This window comes from Anopheles cruzii, chromosome 3 (assembly GCF_943734635.1).
Source record: "Anopheles cruzii chromosome 3, idAnoCruzAS_RS32_06, whole genome shotgun sequence".
Taxonomy (NCBI): Eukaryota; Metazoa; Arthropoda; class Insecta; order Diptera; family Culicidae; genus Anopheles; species Anopheles cruzii.
The window spans coordinates 86,428,923-86,449,424 of NC_069145.1; the positions used below are offsets into that span (position 1 = coordinate 86,428,923).

The window sequence follows — 20,502 nt, forward strand, 5'->3', positions numbered from 1 at the left end:
ATTGAACCAACGGCTGAGGAGATCATGCTCACGAACCAGAGAGAGGAATCGTTCCTTGTTGAAATGAGCGTAACCGATCGTAGTACTTCCGAAGATCTAGCCTCGGTGAAGCCTGTTGATGTTAAACCGGAAATGCAACCAATCCAAATGTCGTTTGAACCAACGGCTGAGGAGATAATGCTCACGAACCAGAGAGAGGAATCGATTCTTGCAGATATGGGTACTCTTCAAAATAAAAAATCAGAAAGAGATGCAACTCAAAATTCATCGGAACTCGGTACTCAACTTGACGATACAACAAAGAACGATTCATCATCTGATACGGTGATTGATAAGGGATCGCAACCAAAGCCAACAAAAGCAACAAAAGAAACCAAAGCCATCATCTTATCGCCCGGCAAAGAGCAAAAGAAAAAGCAGAAAGATAAGTTCAAAAAGATTAAAAAATCCGATGCCGCCAGTATGGCTGCGTTTCTCGAGGCGGAAAGAAAAGTGTTCGAGGCCGAGGAAGAAAAGCAGCACACCTCGGTGGACCGGGTCGAACAGCAGCGTGATCAAACGTCTCCCGCGAGTTCGATCACCAAGGAGCAGATCGATACGATCATCGTTGGCATTAACTTCGACCGGCAGGTTTCGCTTTCGAACGTGGCTTCCACCGACGGTGCTATGGGTGAAGTGGTGGTGGAAACAAGCAAACCGTGCGATGAGCCGTTTGTGGTGAGTTTACCCGCCAGCCCCGTGAGGAATGTGAACGAGTTCCGCAGCAATCTAGTGTTCGAAGATTACGATTTTATGCACGAATCTCCGGTGAAGCGGTTGCCGGAACGGGAATCGGTCGACGGGAAGAGCGGTGGCCGTTCGAAGGAAGTGAAATTCAAACCGACACTCGAAAGTATTCCCTCGGATGGTGATTTGATGAAGCAGCAGGGTGAAACAGGTGGGAAAACGGCCACGGTCGAACAGCAGACCACAAACGTTTCCGCTCCGAAGCCGACCGGTGATCGGCAGCCGGTGAGCACTGAACGAAATCCCAACGGACCGGACACTGCGAAGGAAGGCAGCGATCCGATGCAGCAGCTACTAATCAACGAGCGGTGGCGGGACAATCGCCAGAAAATTTCCATGATCACCCACGAAGAGTACCTGCTGCAGCCTGTTTCTCACATTCGGCTGTCGCTGCCGAAAATAACTGCCCAACACATCGAACGTCCGCCGAAAGATGTCACGATAGACGTCGTGCCGCTGGAACCGATCGTGCTTGAAACGCCTAAGGACGAAGAGATCGGCCGAATGCACGATGACGGGGCACGGGATCACGAGGATCATGAGGTAGCTACCGTAGTGTCGGTGTTGGACATTTCACCCTCCGTGGTGTACGAAACCCAATCGGTGGACGTGCTGGAGAAAGAAGCGTCCCTACCGAGTGCGGACGATGTTTACCCGAGTATGGCAACGGAAGCGCAGCATTCCGACCTGGATACGGTGAACCGGCAGGAGGTGTTGTTGGTTGGTGAAACGCGCGAGTCTACGCGGCAGATGTATACTACGACCACAACGTCCGTCCTGTACCGTACGAGCACGATAACGTACGTGCAGTCGGCAGACCAGGAAGAGATCGCTGAGATCTACACAAGTCCCACGGTGGTGGAACAGAGCGTAGTGACGGAGCACTCGGCACCCGGTTTAGATAGTTCGTCCTACTCAGAAGCGAATCGAAGCATGGAAGAGCATACGATCGCAATGGAGAGGATCACGCTAGACGAACAGTCGTTCGATGAGTCTGAAGCACTAGAACTTTCGATCGATAGCACGATCACTGAGGATGATCAGCAGCGTGAGCTTAGCATGGCCGATCGTAGTATGGAGGAACACACGATAGCAGCAGAACAAATCGTATTGGAAGAAGAACCTACGATCGCTAGCTCCAGCATTGGTGAGGCTGGTCGTCAAGATGTTCTGAGTGATGATCATGGGAAGGATGGATCATTGCAAACAGCGCCCCAGGAATCAGTTCAAGAGCGATCAGATCCTTCAGCAGCTTTAACTAGTGCGCTCGAGCTGGAAAACGTTTCTCCGTACAACTATTGGCAATACCACGATGCAGAGAAGCATTACATTCAGCATTTCGTCATGCCGGCGGCGCTGGCCAGTGGAAAAGAGGCGGTGATGGTGGCGGCGGCAGTGGATACCGATCGGTTGGACCCACCTCTAGTGGAACCGAAGTTCGAGACATCTGGTTTGAGCACTGAAGTTGCGCCCGTGGACACGGCGGCGGACCACGGACACGGTGACGCTGCGAACGATAGGCAACTTGAGGAAATCTATCGCACTTTACAACAATCGTACCTTAGCGTTTGGCAGCTTCGAGAAGCGGAGGATAGTTATCAGCAGCACCAAGCGGTCGCTGTGAGCGAACAGGAGAGAGTTCCGGCAGAGCAAGAATCGATGGAAGCGCTCTCAGAGCGTTCCGAAGAGTCGGTGTTGATACAAGCAAGGGAAGCTTCTCGACGGTCTGACAGTGAGGTACTCGAGGTGATGAAAGGCTTGGCGCACTCCGTTACCAATTGTTGGCAGTTGAAGGACGCCGAAGCGAGATATGAAGCTGATCGTGCACGGCAGAAAGCGGTTCTTGATAGTGTTTCTCCCCCCGAATCTGACGACACTGAACAAACGACTAGCAGCAGCGTCTTGCAGGGAGCTCCCGAGGAAAGGGAGCAAGGGGACCGTATTGGGTTGGGACAAGAGGCTGCGAGTACATCTGAGCTTGGAAAGGGATTGGGCGCATTGTTTTACGAGACTGTTCCATACTACAGCGGGCGCCAACTTCAAGATGGCGAAATGAAATACTGTTTGCTTAGGGAACGAGAAAGACTCGCGTCCGTTGAACGTATCGCAGAAGATCCTGTGCCACAGGAGGATCCGGTTGTTGCAGAAGTAACCCCGGGGCAAGAACCGTCGCTCACGGTCCCGACAGTCGATAGGCAGCTGTTGGGGTTGGATGCTTTTTACCATGAGTCGGCACCTTACTACAACTTGCACTTGTTACGCGAAAGCGAAAAGAAACATTACTTACAGCGAGAGATTGAAAAAGAAAAGCCAAGCGATCAAGATCTGCCTGACGCGATCGATGAGACGCATGAAGTTGCTCCAAGAGCCGGGGAAGACAGCAACGTTCTGTCGATGGATGTTCCGGAGCCGGATCTACCGCCGATCGCTCCTTCTGGTGTTGTAGAAGAATTAGGGGGGCAACCAGAGACGACTGTGTCCGATGAAGAGCTTTCGGAGTTTGTTATTGTAGACCAATTTGGTGAGACGGAGGAAGCACCCATTGAAGACGAAGAGACGGTTCTTCTCCGTTTATCGCAACGGACGAAAGAGGAGCAAACTATCGTGACTGAAGTGACTCAAGAAACGATCGCTAAGGTTCAGGATGATATTCCGCACCAAGTGAGAATTGAGCAAGAAGTTTCACCACAGGTTGCTGGTAAAACGGTGACTGAATCCACGGTCATTGAACCCGAGATTGTAGCGTCAGCAACCCCGCATGAAGAGCTCTCATTGGTACAGATTAATGACGATTCTGCCAAAACCAGATCGCCTGTTAGGAGTGACTTCCTCGAAGAATCTGAGACAACTTTTGTCAATCTTCGTTTAGAAGAGATCGAAACGCAAAACCCCATGCTCCCGGAGGACAGCGAAGAGAAGGAACTTCTTCGGCTATCACAACAGTTCAGGGAGACGCAAAAGGAAATTGAACCATTTCAAGAAAGAGTCCTTAAGGAAGAAATTTCTCAAGACCTTCCGACTGAACCAGAAGTGCCACTTCAACCCATACCTGGTATCGAGCAAAGCAAGCTCTTGTTGGATGCAGAGCGCGAAAAGAGTGGAAACGTGCAACAGGTTGCCGGTGTTCCCTCGGTGGCTAATCATCCTGCGGACACTGTAGTACAGTACGAACTGCATCAACAGACTGTCGTTCATGAAATTTCTCAAGAAGTCAGACAAGAACAGCGCGAGGTAAAAGAAATTGTGGATAGCGAATTCACCGTCGTCACAGAACCGTTGGCAAGTTCAGAAGAAGAGCTTTTGTTGGTACATATGCGCGAAGAATCCTCCAAAATCACATCACCCGATACGACTAACGTGCAAGAATTAGTTAATCCATCGGATGACGAAGAGAAGGAACTGATCCGCTTATCGGAACAGTCGAAGGAGCTGCAAGATGCAGAGGCAATACCTCAGCCAAGTCAGCCACTTGTGGAGCTCGTGGAAGGCCGAGTTGCAGAGCAGCACGAGGTCCTTGTCCATGAAGTTGTGGGTAAGACAGTGATTGAATGCACAATCGTCGAAAAATCCGACACTACGGTTGACCCAACCCTGGAAGAGGAACGTTTGTTGGTGCAAAGGCGCGAAGAATCGTTCACGGCCAACACCCAACGGGGGGCCGTTAACCGTTCTGGGATAAGCTTTCTGAATCTCCCTCTGGACGCACGGACGGACGGGGAAATTGAAATGAAAATCGCCAGCATTGAGGCTAGCGAAACGGTGCTCGAATCCACCTGCTCCGAATCGTCCTCCGATCACCAGCAACCCGACGACGGTGCTGAAATGCTGGTGGAAGGAAAGCTGCTCGTCGAGGTGAAAGGTATTCCCCGATCTGCAGGTGATTCACTCGGAGGTCGGAAAGATAAGCGTAAGAAGGAGAAGAAAAAACTGAAAGTCCTACCACCGGTCGCGGATTCGGCTGCTTCGCCTCCGCCGGCCGTGGCACCCACGGTCGCAGCACCAACGGTGGTCAATGTGTGGGAAGAGATGAAGGGAAAGAAGACGTACGCCGAAGTGCTGACGGGTTCCGAGGCGGAAAGGAGAATGCTTGAACAGACCGGGGCACCTCACGGGGGGGTGACCGAAGAGTCCGCTTCGCGAAAGGAAAGCGTAGTCGAAGTAGAACTCGGTGATGAGCACGATCTTCAGACGTTCATTCATAGCAACCGGTACAGCCAGAAGGTCACGGCTGTAAGCGTTTCGTGGGCCGATGAAGAATATGATGAGGAAAGGGATGTCAGCTCCAAAGACTCCCTGCCGGAAACAAGCGTTGCTTCAGAACAAGATACAAGTAAGGATCCAAAGGCTTCAGCTTCAAGCGAAAAGTCTTCTAAAGAGACTAAGGTCTCCGATAGGAAGCAGAAAAAGAAACAAAAGAAGGAGTCTTCTAGCACTACTCTCGCTGTGAAGGAGGAAGTGCTCGATGTAATCGATGCTCCTGTTGAGGCGTCCGTCATGGAACCAGCTCCTGAACAGAGCTTGGGGTCAAATGAAGAAGATGATCGTGGCATGGATCCGGTGGCTCTCCAGCCTGAAACGCCTTCCGTCAAGTTGGTTAAAACCACGGAGGCAATCGAAGATCGAACCGAGAAACTGTCGGGCACGCAGAAGAAGAAAAAACAACGGAAATCTAAGCAGAAAACGCCATCCGTCGAAGACGAAGATTCTTTATCGGAAAAGGTAACCGAAGAGCTTCTAGCACCCGATAGCAGCCGCTCCGAGGATCACGTTGAGATTGTACCGGAAATTGTTCATGTGGCAGGTGATGAGCCCAAAATAGTGGTAGAGCAGGTTGACGAGGTTAGGTCCGAAACGATCGAACCAGAACCGCGCGATCCAGGATCGAAACCTAAGAGGCAGAGAAATCGAAACAAGAAGCAAGCATCATTGGAAAAAGAACCGGAAAGTGGGTCGAATCTAGCGGTCGGTACATCCACGTCCTCCGTTCCGCTGTCGGAGTCTCCGAAGGAAATAGCACACCTTCTGGACCACGATCGCCATGAACCCGCGGAGACGCTTGAGGTTTCCGGCGAACCACTTGATGTGGATGGTGAAAAGCGGGTACAGTTTTCGGCGGAACTTGAAATCCTTAAGGACGTTCCCTTGTCGGAATCCCCGAAAGAGATTGAGCATCTTTTGGAGCACTCACACGCGGAAACCCCAACACCGTTGAAGATCGCTGAAGAGCCGTCGATCACCGGCACACCCAGTGACGGTGGCGAAGATACGGTCAAGCATGTACATTTTGTAAGCGAAATTGAAATCCTTCCGCCCGTTCCACTGTCGGAATCGGCGAAAGAAATCGAGAGCTTGTGCCAGGCTAAATTTACCGTCGAAGGAACTGTTCCGATGGAGGTCGCAGAAGAAGATCCGTTGCTCGTCTCTGCGCACCCTTGCGCGTTGGTTGGTGAAAGTCAAGCACGTTCGGTGCAATTTGTGGAGGAAGTAGTCATTGTTCCGGCCGTTCCTCTGTCTGAGTCGGCCAAAGAAATTGAGCGGTTGAGCCGAAGTGCATCCGTCGAAGTTCTGTCGCCAACGAAGGAGGATACCGCAGATGACGCGGATCCGGGGGCAAACAAGCGCGTCCACTTTGTGGAGGAAGTTTTGATCCTACCGACCGTACCGCTTTCGGAGTCAGCGAAGGAAGTGAAGTGCTTGCAGGAGGAAGCACACCAGCCATCGGAAGCGTGCAACCTAACCAAGGAACCGCAGGATGTACCGATCCGGGCGGAAGAATCCGGCGATAAACGGGTTCAGTTTGAACCGGTGGTAGAGGTTCTGCAAGTGGTTCCATTTTCAGAGTCGGTCAAGGAAACCGAACGTCTAGTGGAGGGCAATAGAGCGGAAGAACCAGAACCTGAAGAATCCCTGAAACAGGAGGATGGCCCGGATGAGGCCAGTGTTGGCGAACCACGGCGAAAGGTTTCATTTTCGCAAACGGTCGTCAAAATTGATACGCCACTGGACGATGATGATTTCGAAGTTATCGATATGTCGGATGTTGCCGATGGCCCCGCCAGTCGCGAAGAGGATCTAACGGAATCCATGGTGGACGTAGGTTCAACTCCCGACTTGGTTCCACCGGCCCCTGTCCAACAGAAGAAGAAAAAACAGAAGAAAACGAAAAAGGGACACCCCGGTGTGCAGGATGCACCGGTTGATGAGCCGGTTAGGGACATCACTCCGGTGGAAGTGGAGAGTGCGGCGTCCTCGGGGATGCTGTACTCGGAGGTAGTGGCGCAAAGCCCTGCGAAGAACGTCGCTAGTCCCAGTGGTTCGTTCAGTGTCACGGATTTGGATGAAGAAACAATGATCACAGAGAACTATGTAGTCATTCAAGAAATAACGATCGATCGTAGCGAATCCGATCGGGGTGAGCTTGAAATAGTAGACCAATCTGTTCAAGCCGAGTTGCGCACTAAGTCAGACCGGCCGAGTGCTGAAAAGTCCGACCCAATGGTGCAGGTAACGGATATCCACGCGGAAGAGGTGGTAATTTTGCCGAGGTTTGGTGACATAGGACAAGAGTCAGGTAGCGTTGCTTTACAATCTGTTCAGGTCGAAGATCATTCGTTAGGCACGGAACAACAGGCGAGCAGTGGCTCGCCCATGCAGGGATTGTACAACCTTTGGCAGAACAAGTCTTGGCTTGATCGTTCGGTTTACGGGAAGGCGGAAGAGCAGTATGTGCTCCTGAAGACAGCGGCTACGGCCGGTGCTGTCGGGGGTCTGCCGGATGAGGGATCGGTTGTTGAAGAAGCCGACAACGACCGACCGACAGCTAGCGTGACGCACTCACAACCAACTGCTGCTGCAGACCCACAAACTGCAGCCCTCACAACACCAACACCACAACACCCATCAGCAACAGAAGAAGCAGCAGCAACAGTAACAGCAACGGCAATAACCGCAACTAACCGTCTACTAACCTCCCTCGATGATGTTGTTATCCACCACGCAGAAGAGTTATCCTTGCCAAAGTCCCCTGCAGCTCCGCTCACTCTTCCATCCTGTCCTGCGCAAGTCGCACCCGATCCCAGTTCCACCGTCGACCCTTCCACCCTTCCCTTAGGTTCAACGGACAGCATAGAATTAAGTAAACAGAATGTGGCTGAATGCACCGTAAACCGTAAACAGGTGACGTTGTACTCCGTAGAATGTAGTATTTTATGTTGTTTCGTTTAAGCTATTTAAGGACTTTGCTAACCGCGTTCCTTTTTTTGCTCCTAATAATTGGCTATGTTTCGGCTTGCAAGTAGTAGTTCCGTAGTAGTTTTCGCACGCTGTGTTTCCGCCATTTTATTTTTCGTTCATAATTCGCGTTCTTGCACAATTGTCCTGCGCTTTTTAATGTAATTCGCGGTTTGCTTACAAGTAACAAACGTAAAGCGCAGGCACGCGAGCTCCCGAGGGGCAACATTTCGGTACGATGTTGCCCTCGGTGCCGAATCATGCAATGTGTTCCGCTTCCGTTCACACAGCACTTCACATCACATTCTCTGGGCCCGATGTATATTTGACACTTTTTATGCCAATGATTTTACTGCGGCGCTCTGCCATTATCTATTTGCGCCGGATCTGTCTGAATTCTGATCCACACTCAGGCGCTCAGACAAAAAGATAGGAACAATTCATTATTACCATCCACATCTCTCTCTCTTCACGCTTCTCGACATTCCACAGCGATTAGGTCGCTTTTTTCCCAAATAGTTTATTGCGTGTGTGAGGTACACGCGCTCCGTTAGGGCAAAAGTGTTGAAAATGTACATCTGTGGCCTACTGTGTGCGGTGTGAAGACGTGTCAAAAGTATGTTTCTTAGCACATCCTGACCCGATTGCGTCAGCAGCCTCTCGTCGTAGTAGACGTTGTGTTTTTGCATTTTGCCTGCAATCGTCGCCATTACGAAACGGACGCCATTTTCCGTCCGGGTTCGGGTTTATGTTTTATTTTTGCCTCTTTGCCACTTTTTTGTTGTGATATTTCGTTTCGACTATTTTTGGAAAAACCTTCGGTTTGTTATTTCTCTAACATGAATAGAAAAAAAGCCAAAACACGTGATATGGAGCGCCGCCAGAGCGGAAAGATGAGCAAAACCAATAGCTGCGAATGCTTTTTTGTTTTACTAGACAGAGAGCGAGAGGCATTTTAGTACTTACTTCTCGTTACACGGCGACGGCGCACTCGGTCGAAGCGTACTAAAATGTGTTCGTTCTGCACTCCCTTACAGACACTAGTGGCGCAGAGTGTGGAAAGTATTCTGGACTCGCTGATCAGTGCGGAGCTAGAGATGAACAATCTACCGTACGACAACGTTAACGATCTCATCAAGGGTCTGCAGGTAGGGTTAACGTGTGATCTAACCGTGCCACCATGCTAACTTCGCCCTCGATTGCAGATCCTTATAACGAACCTCGCCGAGTACAAGCAACAGAATTACGCGATCGCGGGATCATTACCGCCGAACGCGGACCGTCACGTTCGGAGCTCGGTCGAGCAGATTGACGAGCGAATCGATACGCTGCGGCAGCGGGCGGAAAATGGACTCGAAAAGATCCAGGTACGCCACAACCGGGGACCCCCCGGACCTTAGTTGCGATCCTCAACTCTACACCACCCCTTTTCCCGTTCACAGCAAACCCTCAAACAACGCGAACAACGAAAAATCGAAATCCGAGACTATTTGCAGCTACTGGAAGAGATTGAACGGTGGATCGCGGGCGCCAGCATTCACCTGACCGAGGTGACGGAATGCCGGACGGAGGAAGAGGCCCGACGTCGTCTACAGGACGATCGGGCCGTACTGAGTGATCTCCGGGAGAAGGAAACTTATTTGCAGGAAGTGTTCGGCAAGACGGAACCGTATCTGGTGTACAACGATGTGTCCGAGCGGACGGGCACGTTGCGTGAAAATTTGACCCTCCTGATCCGTATCCTGCGAGAAAAGGCGCTAATTCTGGAGAACAACATTCAGCGGCTGACGGCACACCTTGACCCGGGCTCTCAGACCCAGACCGTCACCGTGGCACCCCAAACGGTAGATATTGAAAGTCAAACAAGTCCGTTCACTTCCATAACGGAACCCGCCGTCGCGGAAGTGCTGCCGGTTGAGCAAAGAGTGGCCATTCCCGTGACTTCGGTCGCGGCTCAAACGCAAATCGCGGAACCCGCCCCGATCACCACGGACAACATACTGATCATTCAGTCGGTGGCAAATGGGCGCGAAACGGTGCAGATATCGAACGTTCCGCGGACTTTCCATGGACCGGCGGGCGATGGGACTGGCGGCGAAGAAGCGGTCGTGGTCGAGGCAAAGTACACGCAGCCGATGGCGGGCCGAGAGTGGGATCGATCGTCGGAGCTGTTGGTTCGGAACATCCCGAGCCAGTTCGAGACGACGTTCACCGAGCCCGATGACACGACGACGGAAATCATTGTGAACCGGGATGGTTCGAAGAAGATCACACTTCGCAAGGTGGTGCAACCGGCCCAATCGATCGAACCGGCGGCCACAACGGCCTCCGGCAAGGCTTCAATTGTTACCTCGATCGATATGGTAGCGCACGCCACGGAACCGATGACCAGCGTCGAAGGGGTTGATGTCGAACTGTTGGCAGAGGAGGAGGAGGCGGGAGCGATCGTGAGTGAATCGCCCGTACGGCGGGAGGCCGTAGAGGACGCGGCCGAAACGGTGGTCAGCGAGATACTGGACGAACTGCAGAAGCAGGTGATCGACAGCGAGCAACCTGCTGGTGGGCAGCAAGAGCAAGTGGAGGAGCTGCCACAGGTATTCGATGCACATGACCAAACCGCACCAGTAGAGTTGATTGCTTCTCACGTTGAGTCACCAACTAGTACTAGTAAACAATTAGGCGATGCCTCCGCCACTGTTACCGCCACGGACGCCGTAACCCATTCCTTAAGCCTTACTCAACCAATTACAGCCAGCGAGGAACTGAGTGTGGCCCCACCCGAACCAGTCGAACCGATCGAATCGATCGCTGATGTGTGGCCAGTGGCCGAACATATCGTTGGTGGTGGGGTGGTTACGTTTGCAGAAGGAAAACGGACCGAGCCGACGATCGGTAGTCACGACGAAACTGGAGCAGTTTATAGTGACGCCGCTAATGTATGGCCGACAAGTCCGGTACGTGGCTCCGATTATATCGAAATTAAGCCAACTCTACTGGAATCGGTAGAAGAAACGGTGACCGTTGTTTTGGACGATAATCTACCGACGATAGTGAGAAGAGAGCTAGAAATTGTAGTACCGATCAGTATGGAAGGCGAAAGATTCGAAGAGAGTGCCCCTACGATCGAGGCTGAGCAAGAAATAATCGTTCCGATCGCACTGGAAACCGATAGTGGAAAGAAGTTTGACGATCCCGCACCGAGTGAAGTTCTGCAGGAGTCTGCAGCTGAAGAACAGCATCAAGAAGTTGTGGTACCGATCGTTGTTGAAATGGAAACAGATAGCCCTGCTGCATCTTCAACACCGATCGACACAGTACAGCGTGATCAAGAAATTGAAGTACCTATTAGAATTGAAGGCGAAGGTACTGAAATGGAAGATACTGCACCAACGATCGATGTTCTAAAGGAGATCGCAACAGTGGAACTTAGTCAAGAAATTGCAGTACCTATTATGGTTCAAACGGCAGATAATGTACCTATTGAAACTCAGAAGGTCCTAGAGCCCATGGAAGTGGATCGGGACCATGCCACGTCGGTACCGATATCTGTTGATGTCGAAAGTAGTCAGCTAACTGAGCATCTAACGATCGCGCCTCAAGTCCCCGAAGACGCGCTGCTTGTAAAGGAAGTATTAGTTCGGGTTCCCGAAGCATCAGCGCTACAATTGCCACCGGTTGTGGAAACCGTTGTTACACGGACTGTCGATACGATCGAGGGATTGGAAGGTGCCACAACCATTCTCGAGACGGTGGTCGTAACCAAAACGATCACAATGGAAGAAGTAATCGAGATTCCTGGCGAAGAAATGGTCGAACTGGGCGCGGAAGAAGAACTGGCCGATGATGGAGAACGCGTCATCGTGGAAAAAGTTACCCACGTGACAACCGTCGTCGAGCGGATCGATCTTGACATGCCAGCATCAGATGAGCCTGATCATGCCGAACGTCCGTTGGAACTAGCGATTCGAGAGCCTGAAGACGACCCCGCCGTGCCACCAAGTGAACTGTCGGTGACCGGGGAACCGAACCTTGAGGTACAGGTGGCCACCGTTGACGGGGCAATGCAGAGCTCGCTGAAGGTGACGATGAGTGTGGATCCGACGGAAACGAAGAAGGTTAGCGTTAGTTTGATCGAGATCAAGGCGACACCGGCCACGGCCGAACAGGAAAGCAGTTCGGCTCCGGTAGCGGAGTATGAGGAGATTGCCGGGCTAGGCGAGGTCAACATCGACCAAGGATACGAGGCCGATAAGACGGCGACCGCGGACGCGGAGGATGCCGATGGCGATGATAAGGGCAAAAAGAAACGGCGCAAGCGGAAGAAGGCCAAGAATGACAACGAAAAAGCGTGCAATACGGATCCTGGACCGGATCCTCCTTCGGAGAGGAGCACCGAGGGAAAGGCTCCGGTAGAGGCGGTGGCTCAAGAGTCCGAGCAGGTCGGCTTTGAGTCGTACCAAAGCTTCGCTGAGGAAGATCAACCGGTGGTCAGCACGGTTAACGTGCTGGAAGAATCGATCGAACCGGAGCTGATCGAAGTGCCCGTGGGCATTCCGCGGCAGATTGTGGTGCCCATCGAGGTTCTCGAAGCGGTTTACATCGAGGACGTGCAGCAGCAAACGAGCCCGGTTCAGGGCGGCGACGACGACGACGACGCCGAGATCGCTAACATTACCTCCGAGCGGCTGATGGTTCCGATCGCCGACTCGGAACAGCGCTCGATGCAGACCTCCCCGGAACCGGAAGTACCGCGAACATCCCAGCAGACGTCTCCGATCGAGCCGGATTTGGCGGAAGTGCGTGGCGAACAGCAAACGAAGGAGGCGCAAACCGTGTTGGCGGAAGTCGTTGAGATTGAAACGCAAACATCGGCACCACCATCACTAGCGCAGCAAGAGGCCCAGACGGATGAACCGATGGTCGTCGATGTTCCGAAGGCCGTCGTCGTGACCAGCGATAGCGCTAATCAAACGGCCGCGATTGAAACGAAAGAAACGCACCAGCAAGCCACGGACACCGAAGAGATTGTGGGGCCCATTCTGGGACAGCTCGTACGGAATGTGGTCGATCCGGCGTTGATTTACCGACGCCAATCGATGCAAACGAGTCCGGTACAGTTCCAGGCGGAAGTGCGAACGTTGGATGAAGGCGCACAGACCACCGTTCTGGAACTGCACGATGCAAATGTGGCGACCGAAACGGTCACGAGAGAGGACCGTGGAAATTCTCCTGCACCCGAAGCGACGGATAGCGCTGCCTCGGTGCCTGTGACGACGACGACCGATTCGGCCATTCAGACAAGTCCAGAGCATGTGACGGAACTTGTCGTCGGAACACCAAAGTACGAAATTCAGGATGAAATTCTAATACAAACCGTGGCACCACCGACGACGGAGAGTAGGGATATGCAGACCGATCGCGTGGCGACCGCCGAAACGGGTGCCGGACAAACGGCGGGCCCCATAACGCAGATTACCGAAACCGTGACCATTAGTACGCAAACGAAAGCCACCGAGCCGGCTCGAGAGGAGCCACCCGGCGACGAGAAGGACAGCAAACGGTCGAAAAAGAAGAAATCAAAGAAATCCAAGGACAGCCGAATTCCGATCGAGGTGGAAGTGAGCGCGCAGATGATCGTGCCCAGCAGTTCGAGTCAGCAAGGAGTGCCCGGAGCGGGTGGCAGCGAAACGGTAACGGTGACCAAGACGATCGTCACAGACACCGGAGCAACGGGGCCTGACGTCGGGTTGAGTATTCAGGTCGAGATTGACCCCGCGTATGGAACGGTAGAAGAAAGCACAACGATCGCAGAAGAACCGCCGGCAAGTTACCCGATCAACGAGTCCCTGGATGCTGCCCAAAGCCAGAGCCTACGGTTGAGTTTGGCCGACTACTTCTCGATCATCAAGTCGCAGCAAGGGTACGCCGAAAAGCGGCTCATTCCGTGGCGGGACATCAATGAAATGTTCGGCACGACAACGGCCGCAGCGCAGCCGGTGAGCCCCGATGATCCCCGCCGCGATCGCTACCGGATGGCACTGCGAACTATCAGTTTCAGTGGCGAGGAAGATGATGCGCTGGCCGAAACGAACGATCTGGAGCACGTGCTGGCCCTACTGGAGGATCACCAGGGCGAGCCACTCGTCCAGCAGCAGCTGCTGTTTGATGTGGTCGAGAGTGTTACGCGATCGCTGGAGGATCTCGACGGTGGGCTGTGTTTGGCGCAGCAGCAGCAGAGTGCCGGCAGCGCCGAGGACAGTCTGGCACCACCGATCGATCGGGCAAAGTTGCACCGGATCTACAAGATTCGGTTGATCCGCATCGAAGAGCACATCCTGCGGATCATCACGTACGTGCAGCGGTCGAAGGTTGGGCCCAACAGCAAGGAAGTGGACGAGTGCCTGAACCATTTGCTGAGGCAGGTGAAGCAGCTCGAGCAGGCGGTGGCCAACGAGGAGCGCAATAGCGACGCAAACGCTACCGCCATGCGCCGGATCACGGACGCGATGCGTGATATGAACCGACAGCTGGATGCGCTCGAGGGAACCCTGCAGACGCTGAGCGCCAACGAGTCCATCCCGATCGGCCGCAAGCTGGTGGAGCTGGAGGGCATCGAAACCGCCTGCCGGTCGGTGCAGAACGCGCTGAACACGCTCACCAACGAGTACAACGGAATCGAACCCAAGGTCGACGGAAAGGTGGCGGCGGAATTGGACCAGAACACGCAGCAGTTGCGCCGCCTAGAGAACGGGATCGTGCTCGAGCGCAACAAGCTGCTGCAGCTGAACAGCCTGGCGGACGAGTACGAGCAGACGCTGCTCGAGTTCCAGGAGATTACGGCCGCGGCGGAACTGTTTATCGAGAACGAAATCGTGACCGGCTCGCTGGAGGAACTGCAGGAGGAGATGCAACGGTACCGTAAGTTCTTCGTAAACCTGAACCACTGCAAGGCCATTCTGGAGTCGCTGGAAGCGAACCTAGACCCACTGACGCGGCAGAAGCACGCGGAACTTCACTCGTCGCTGTACAACCGTACGAAGCTGATCCTGGAGAGTGCCGTCGATCGGGCGGGCAAGCTAGCGCTGGCCGCATCCCGCTGGACGGTGCTGGAGAAAGAGATGCTGGCCGAAAGCCAGTGGTTGCAGGTGGCACAGCAGCGTGTACCGGACCTGGCGAACGTGTCCTCGGCCGATTACGAGCGGTACATGACGATGTACGAATCGCTGGCCCAGGACATCGGGAACCATCTGGAGAAGATGCGCGCCCACAACGGGACGGCCCGGGCCATGCAGGAACTCATCACGGCGCCGGTCCTCGAGAAGGACAGCTCCGATGCGCTGGTGGTGGTGATGCAGCTCCGCGAGGAAGTGCAGCTGTATCTGCGGCTGCTGACCAAGTTCAAGGCGCACTGGCACCGGTACAACGTGCACGCGGACAAGCTCGGAGACTGGCTGCATGAGTGCGGCGGGAAGCTGGCCACCATCAGCATCGGCCGGAACCTGGCCGAAACGCCCGTCCAGGATATGCGCTCGTTCTGGGAGATGAAGGCCCAGTACGAGGTGCTCAACAGCAAGGTGTACCGCGGGGCGTGCGATTCGTTCGATCTGGCCCTGGGCACGATCGGCGTGACGGATGAGCAGCTACAGCGGCAGCTGCACGGCCAACTGCTCGACAACTGGCTCGTGGTGTCCGGCCGAATCGCCGACCTGCAGCGAAACATTGCGGACTCGATCAAGACGACGGCTACGCCGCCGGGCGAAAAGATTGCCTTTTTCGAGCAGGAACTGGCCGAGATTGGGCGTGAGTTCGATGGCAGCAAGACGGTGCTCAAAAGCCAGGAAGACCTGTACGGGTACATCGAGCGCATGCAGATGCTAAAGACGCGCATCGCGCTCGTCGACACGGAACTGGGTCAGTTGGCCCTGGCACTCGACTACGACACCGAGAAGGTTAGTGCGATCTTCGCGCTATCGCGCCGTCTATCGCTTCAGATTGCGGAGGAACTGGAGGCGGCCGACACGTTCTACCGGCGGCTGGAGGACATCGAGACGGGTATCAAGGCACAGGAGCAGCGCCTGACGGAGATCGCCCGCGTACTGGACGAGTGCGGTGACAGCGTGAACGGGAAGCGATCGGCGGTCGAGAAGGCACTGGGCGACTGCAAAGACTGCCAGGATGCGCTCGGACCTTGCTGGAACGAGCTGATGCGCCTTCGGCAGATGCTGCACACGTTGCCGATGAACCTGAAGGTGTCCGTGTCGCCACTGCAGACGGAGCGCGATCTGTCGACGCTCCAGAACGTACACAGCGATCTCGAGCGGCGCTGCGATCAGGTCGGCGCGCTGCTCCGCGCTCGGCAGACGCTGTGGAACAAGTTCCACCGTCAGCTCGACGCGATCCAGGAGCACGTGCAGGAGACGGAGTTTATGATGGAACTCCTGCAGCTGCAGGAGAGTGCCGATTACAACCGGCTGCTGAAGGCGACTGAACGGTTGGATGTGAGTAGACGCGCGGGTCGCCGAGGAACTTGGAACTTGCTTGTTAACCCGCTCCCCTTTCTCCCCTTTACACAGACCCTCCTGGCGGATATTGAAAGCCGCAAGGATATGATCGAGGACCTGCAGACGATCGCGCAGCCGCTGGTGGAAGCGTCCGACGCGAGCGTGTCGGCGGAGATCCAGGAAACGGTGCAGCAGATCAGTGTGGTGTGGGAGAGCACCCGGGAGAATCTGCGCGATCTGTGCGATCGCTACGAGCGGGCGGTCAAGTTGTGGCAACACTATCACGAGGTTTGTGACACGGTCAAGGAGTTCACCGAGTTCACCGAGTACGACGATTTGCGTCGGCTGGAGGATCTACCGCAGGTGGAAGTGTACCAGAGGGCGCTGCTCGATCAGCGCCAGGAGGTGGACAAGCTGCGCAAGCTGATCGGTGAGATCAACGAGCAGGTTGGGTTCAGCATCGGCGATGCGCTTCTGGCCGAGATCGATGAGTACGGGAAGAAGCTGGAGGACATCGAGCAGGGGGTGATCGAGCGGCGCGCCAAGGTGCACGATCGCGATGCGCTGCGCGTCGAGAGGGCTGACGTTGCGCAAGCTTCCCGTGGGGTGCTGGAGCACGTGCAAGAGGTACGCATATGACCTTCCCGACGTTCAAGGTGCGACGGTCTCTGACGGTTCTCTCCCATTCTAGAGTTTACAACAGAAGCAGCAAGCGGTGGACACGGAAAATCTGACCAACAAGATCGTCGATCTGCGCTCGTATCTGCTGAGTCTGTGCGGTACGATGGCCCGGTTGAAAGAGATCCACCGCCACGGGGAGCGTGGCCCCCGGGACGACAACGGAAACCTACAGAACCTTCACTCGGTGTCCCAGAATTTGCTACAGGATACGTACCAACAGTACCAGGAACTGGTACAGCAGCTCGTCGGCACCACGGACGACGACGGCCGGGTGCTGGACTTTTGGCAGGAGTACCTACAGTTCGTGCAAACGTTCCTGTCCGCTGGCATCCCGAGCGACTACGGGCAGCTGAGGGCGCACCGTGAGCAGTGCCTTCTGCTCCGTACGCTGCTGGTCGGCCTGCGCAAGGAGCTGCTGCAACGGGGCAAAATCGATGTCCGGCTAGTGGATCGGTATAACGAGCTGAGCGTGCTGTACGGCGAGCGGGTCGAGCGGTACGAGGAGCGCATCACGGAGATCGATAACCGGCTGTGGCACTGGGAAAAGTTCCGCACGCTGGGCGGTCGGCTGCGGGACGCGTTGGCCAACGTCGAGCGGGAAAAGTTTACGCTCCAGCTGGAGTACATCAATCTGCAGGAACTGCCGAAGCTGATCGCGAAGGTGAACGCCCTGCTGGAGCAGTTCCCGCGGATGGAGGGCGACCTGGACGCGATGGCCGCAGAGATGGCTCAGTTGGCGCTGTACGGGGACGAGGGCACGACGCTGATCGGGGCCCGCAGCGAGCAGGGCAAGATCGGCGAGAAGGTCGGCAAACTGCAGGACAACGTGGAAACGTGGAAGAACTTCCTGTTCGGGATCGACGAGCTGTACGGTCGGTTTACGCGCCGTGCGTACGAGGTGGAGAGCAACCTGCACGAGCTGCAGGAGTGCCTCGGTGAGCTCGAGGCGGGTCAAGTGGAAGCGAAACTAAACCTCGTTCGGAACTACCACGTTCGGTTGGGCACGGTACGGGACGGTGGTCTGCAGGAGATTGGCCGCGTGCAGGACGAACTGAAGGTGTGCATCAGCATGTTCGATGTGCGCCGTCTGCACAAACGCGTGTGGACCCTGTGGCAACTTTACGGCAAGCTGGAGCAACGGATCGTGCTGGTGATGAAGCGCACCGAGGAGAGCACCCGCAATCGGAAGCTGTTCTTTGACCAATACCGGGTGCTGCTCGAGTGGATGCAACAGTTCGAGGACGCCAAACTGAACGACGATTCCAATCGCTACGAAGCATGCACCGACGATCGGGAGTTTATCCGCGGGGTCGAAGAATCGACGCGCCAAGAGCTGGCCCTGAAGGAGTACGAAAAGGAGTGGCTCACGGTGACGGGCAAGGGGTTGATGGCGCACAGCTCGCCCGACCAGCAAGCGGAGGTGATGGCACACCTGGAGCAGCTGCACGCCCGCTGGGATCACCTGCAGCGGCTGTGTGACGCGCGATCGCAGAAGATCGCCGAAATCGAGCTGACGGTGCGATCGCTCGAGACGCGCATCGCCGAGATCAAGGCGTGGATGGTGGGCATCGAGCGGGAACTGCGGGCACCGTTCGCCACGATCGACAGTCTCGAGAAGACGGTGCTCGATCGGTTGCTGGACGAGTACGAGAAGCTGCAGCGCTCGATCGAAGCCAACAGTGGCAACGTGGCAGAAGTGTTGAACCTTTGCGAGCTGCTCTTTATCGACGTGCAATCGTGGAACGTACACATCGATCGGCGCAGCATCCAGAACGACGCAAAGGACCTGGACTGGCGTTGGAAGGCGGTTTGTTGCGAGTCCGGACGGCGCAAGCAGGATCTGCTAGCCGTGTGGAACATGCTGCTGGAGCTGCAGAAGATCGTGGAATCGCACCAGGGCTGGGTCACGGAGCAGGATCGGTACGTGCAGGGGGCCGAGGAACTGCTCGGCAGCTACGATGGCGAACGGATGGACGAAGAGCTCGAAACGATCGCGATCCGGCTGAGCGATGTAGCCGGCCAGGAACCGATACAGTGCATCATGCGGCGGCTGTACGTGTCGCTCGTGCACAACGATCGCATCGCGAGCGATGGGTTGCGCGTGATCACGGGCCCCGCATCCCAGATGCTGACCATCTGGGAGCGTCTGCAGGTGCGCTTCTGTACGCTCCGTACGGAGCTGGAGCGCTACCGGTCGGAGTACGGCACGTTCGTGGTCGAGTACGAGCGCATCATTCTGGCGCTGACCCAGATCGACGTGCAAGTGACACAGATCGAGCATCTTCCGCCGGCTGGACCGGGGCCAGAGTCGGATCTTCAGCGACTGCAGGAGCTACACAGCGAGCTGCTGTTGGTGGTGGATCTGTTCGCGAAGGAAGACACGCTCGGGACGAACCTCGTGGAGCGCCACTCGGCGAACAATGCGATGAGCGAGGACATCCGGCAGCGGATGGCCGAGTACCATCGGCTGGGCAACGGTATCAAGGACCGGCTCGATGCGCTCCTGGAGCGCACGGCTGCAGCACTGGCGGAGTCGTCGTCGGTGGCGGTGCAGGTCGATACGCTCCGGTTGGGTCGCAGCGAGTCGATCACCGCGAAGGATGCGTACCGTTACCAGCTGGAGACGGCTCTCGGCGAAGCGGCCACCAACTTGCGGTTGCTACACGAAGCGATCGAAGCCATCAACGCGAACAACTTCATGTCCTCGACGCAGAACGTATCGAAAGCGTCGGCCGCCTGCGAATCGTCGATCGAGCTGATCAAGCACCTCAGCACGTTGCTCCAATCGGAGTGCTCGGCGACGGCATCGGAAGCGTGTGCCGGACAAGTTCTGCAGGAGGTCGAACGGTACCAGCGGTTGCTGGCGGAGTGGACCGAAAAGCAACAGCAACTCGAGGAGTCCAGGTATGGCGCAGTGGCGGGGGGGAACCCTGTGTTCTGGTACTTTGTGTGCTTCTCTCATAAGCTCGCTCTCTTTCTGTCTGATCGCTCGATACTCATCACAGCACCTTCTTTCTCTCTCTCGATTCATGTCTGTTCGAAACAAAAAATCGTTCCTCTCTGGGTCACGCATCCTGTGGGGGCCACAACACCACACACGCCATACGCCACACGCGTCACTACTGTTCCTTTCTTTTACTGCTACTACTTCTTCGGCTGAGCAGGATCATACCTAAAGCTTACAATTTTAACTGCATACAGTAAGTGCGCTACTTTCACCAACAACCTTACACCTGATCGCGGCTGCCGCATGATCTTCCGCCACCGTTGGTTCCGATTCACTAACGTTCCGGTTCCCTTTTTG

At 55.1% G+C, this 20,502-nt stretch overlaps 1 protein-coding gene across 1 annotated transcript in view; it reads left to right on the forward strand.

Moving 5' to 3' along the window:
- The window catches only part of LOC128271233 (muscle-specific protein 300 kDa-like), a 61,572-nt gene that overhangs the window by 38,603 nt on the left and 2,467 nt on the right, over window positions 1-20,502 (forward strand). The window contains exons 14-26 of the mRNA XM_053008676.1: window positions 1-3,307; window positions 3,656-6,879; window positions 6,925-7,572; window positions 7,691-7,713; window positions 7,866-7,954; window positions 8,571-8,579; window positions 9,061-9,164; window positions 9,222-9,383; window positions 9,459-11,109; window positions 11,485-16,514; window positions 16,590-17,144; window positions 17,209-20,102; window positions 20,363-20,398. The exon at window positions 1-3,307 is cut by the window's left edge and continues 182 nt beyond it. Coding sequence (XP_052864636.1) covers window positions 1-3,307; window positions 3,656-6,879; window positions 6,925-7,572; window positions 7,691-7,713; window positions 7,866-7,954; window positions 8,571-8,579; window positions 9,061-9,164; window positions 9,222-9,383; window positions 9,459-11,109; window positions 11,485-16,514; window positions 16,590-17,144; window positions 17,209-20,102; window positions 20,363-20,398 — 17,732 coding nt within the window. The remainder of the gene's footprint in view (window positions 3,308-3,655; window positions 6,880-6,924; window positions 7,573-7,690; window positions 7,714-7,865; window positions 7,955-8,570; window positions 8,580-9,060; window positions 9,165-9,221; window positions 9,384-9,458; window positions 11,110-11,484; window positions 16,515-16,589; window positions 17,145-17,208; window positions 20,103-20,362; window positions 20,399-20,502) is intronic.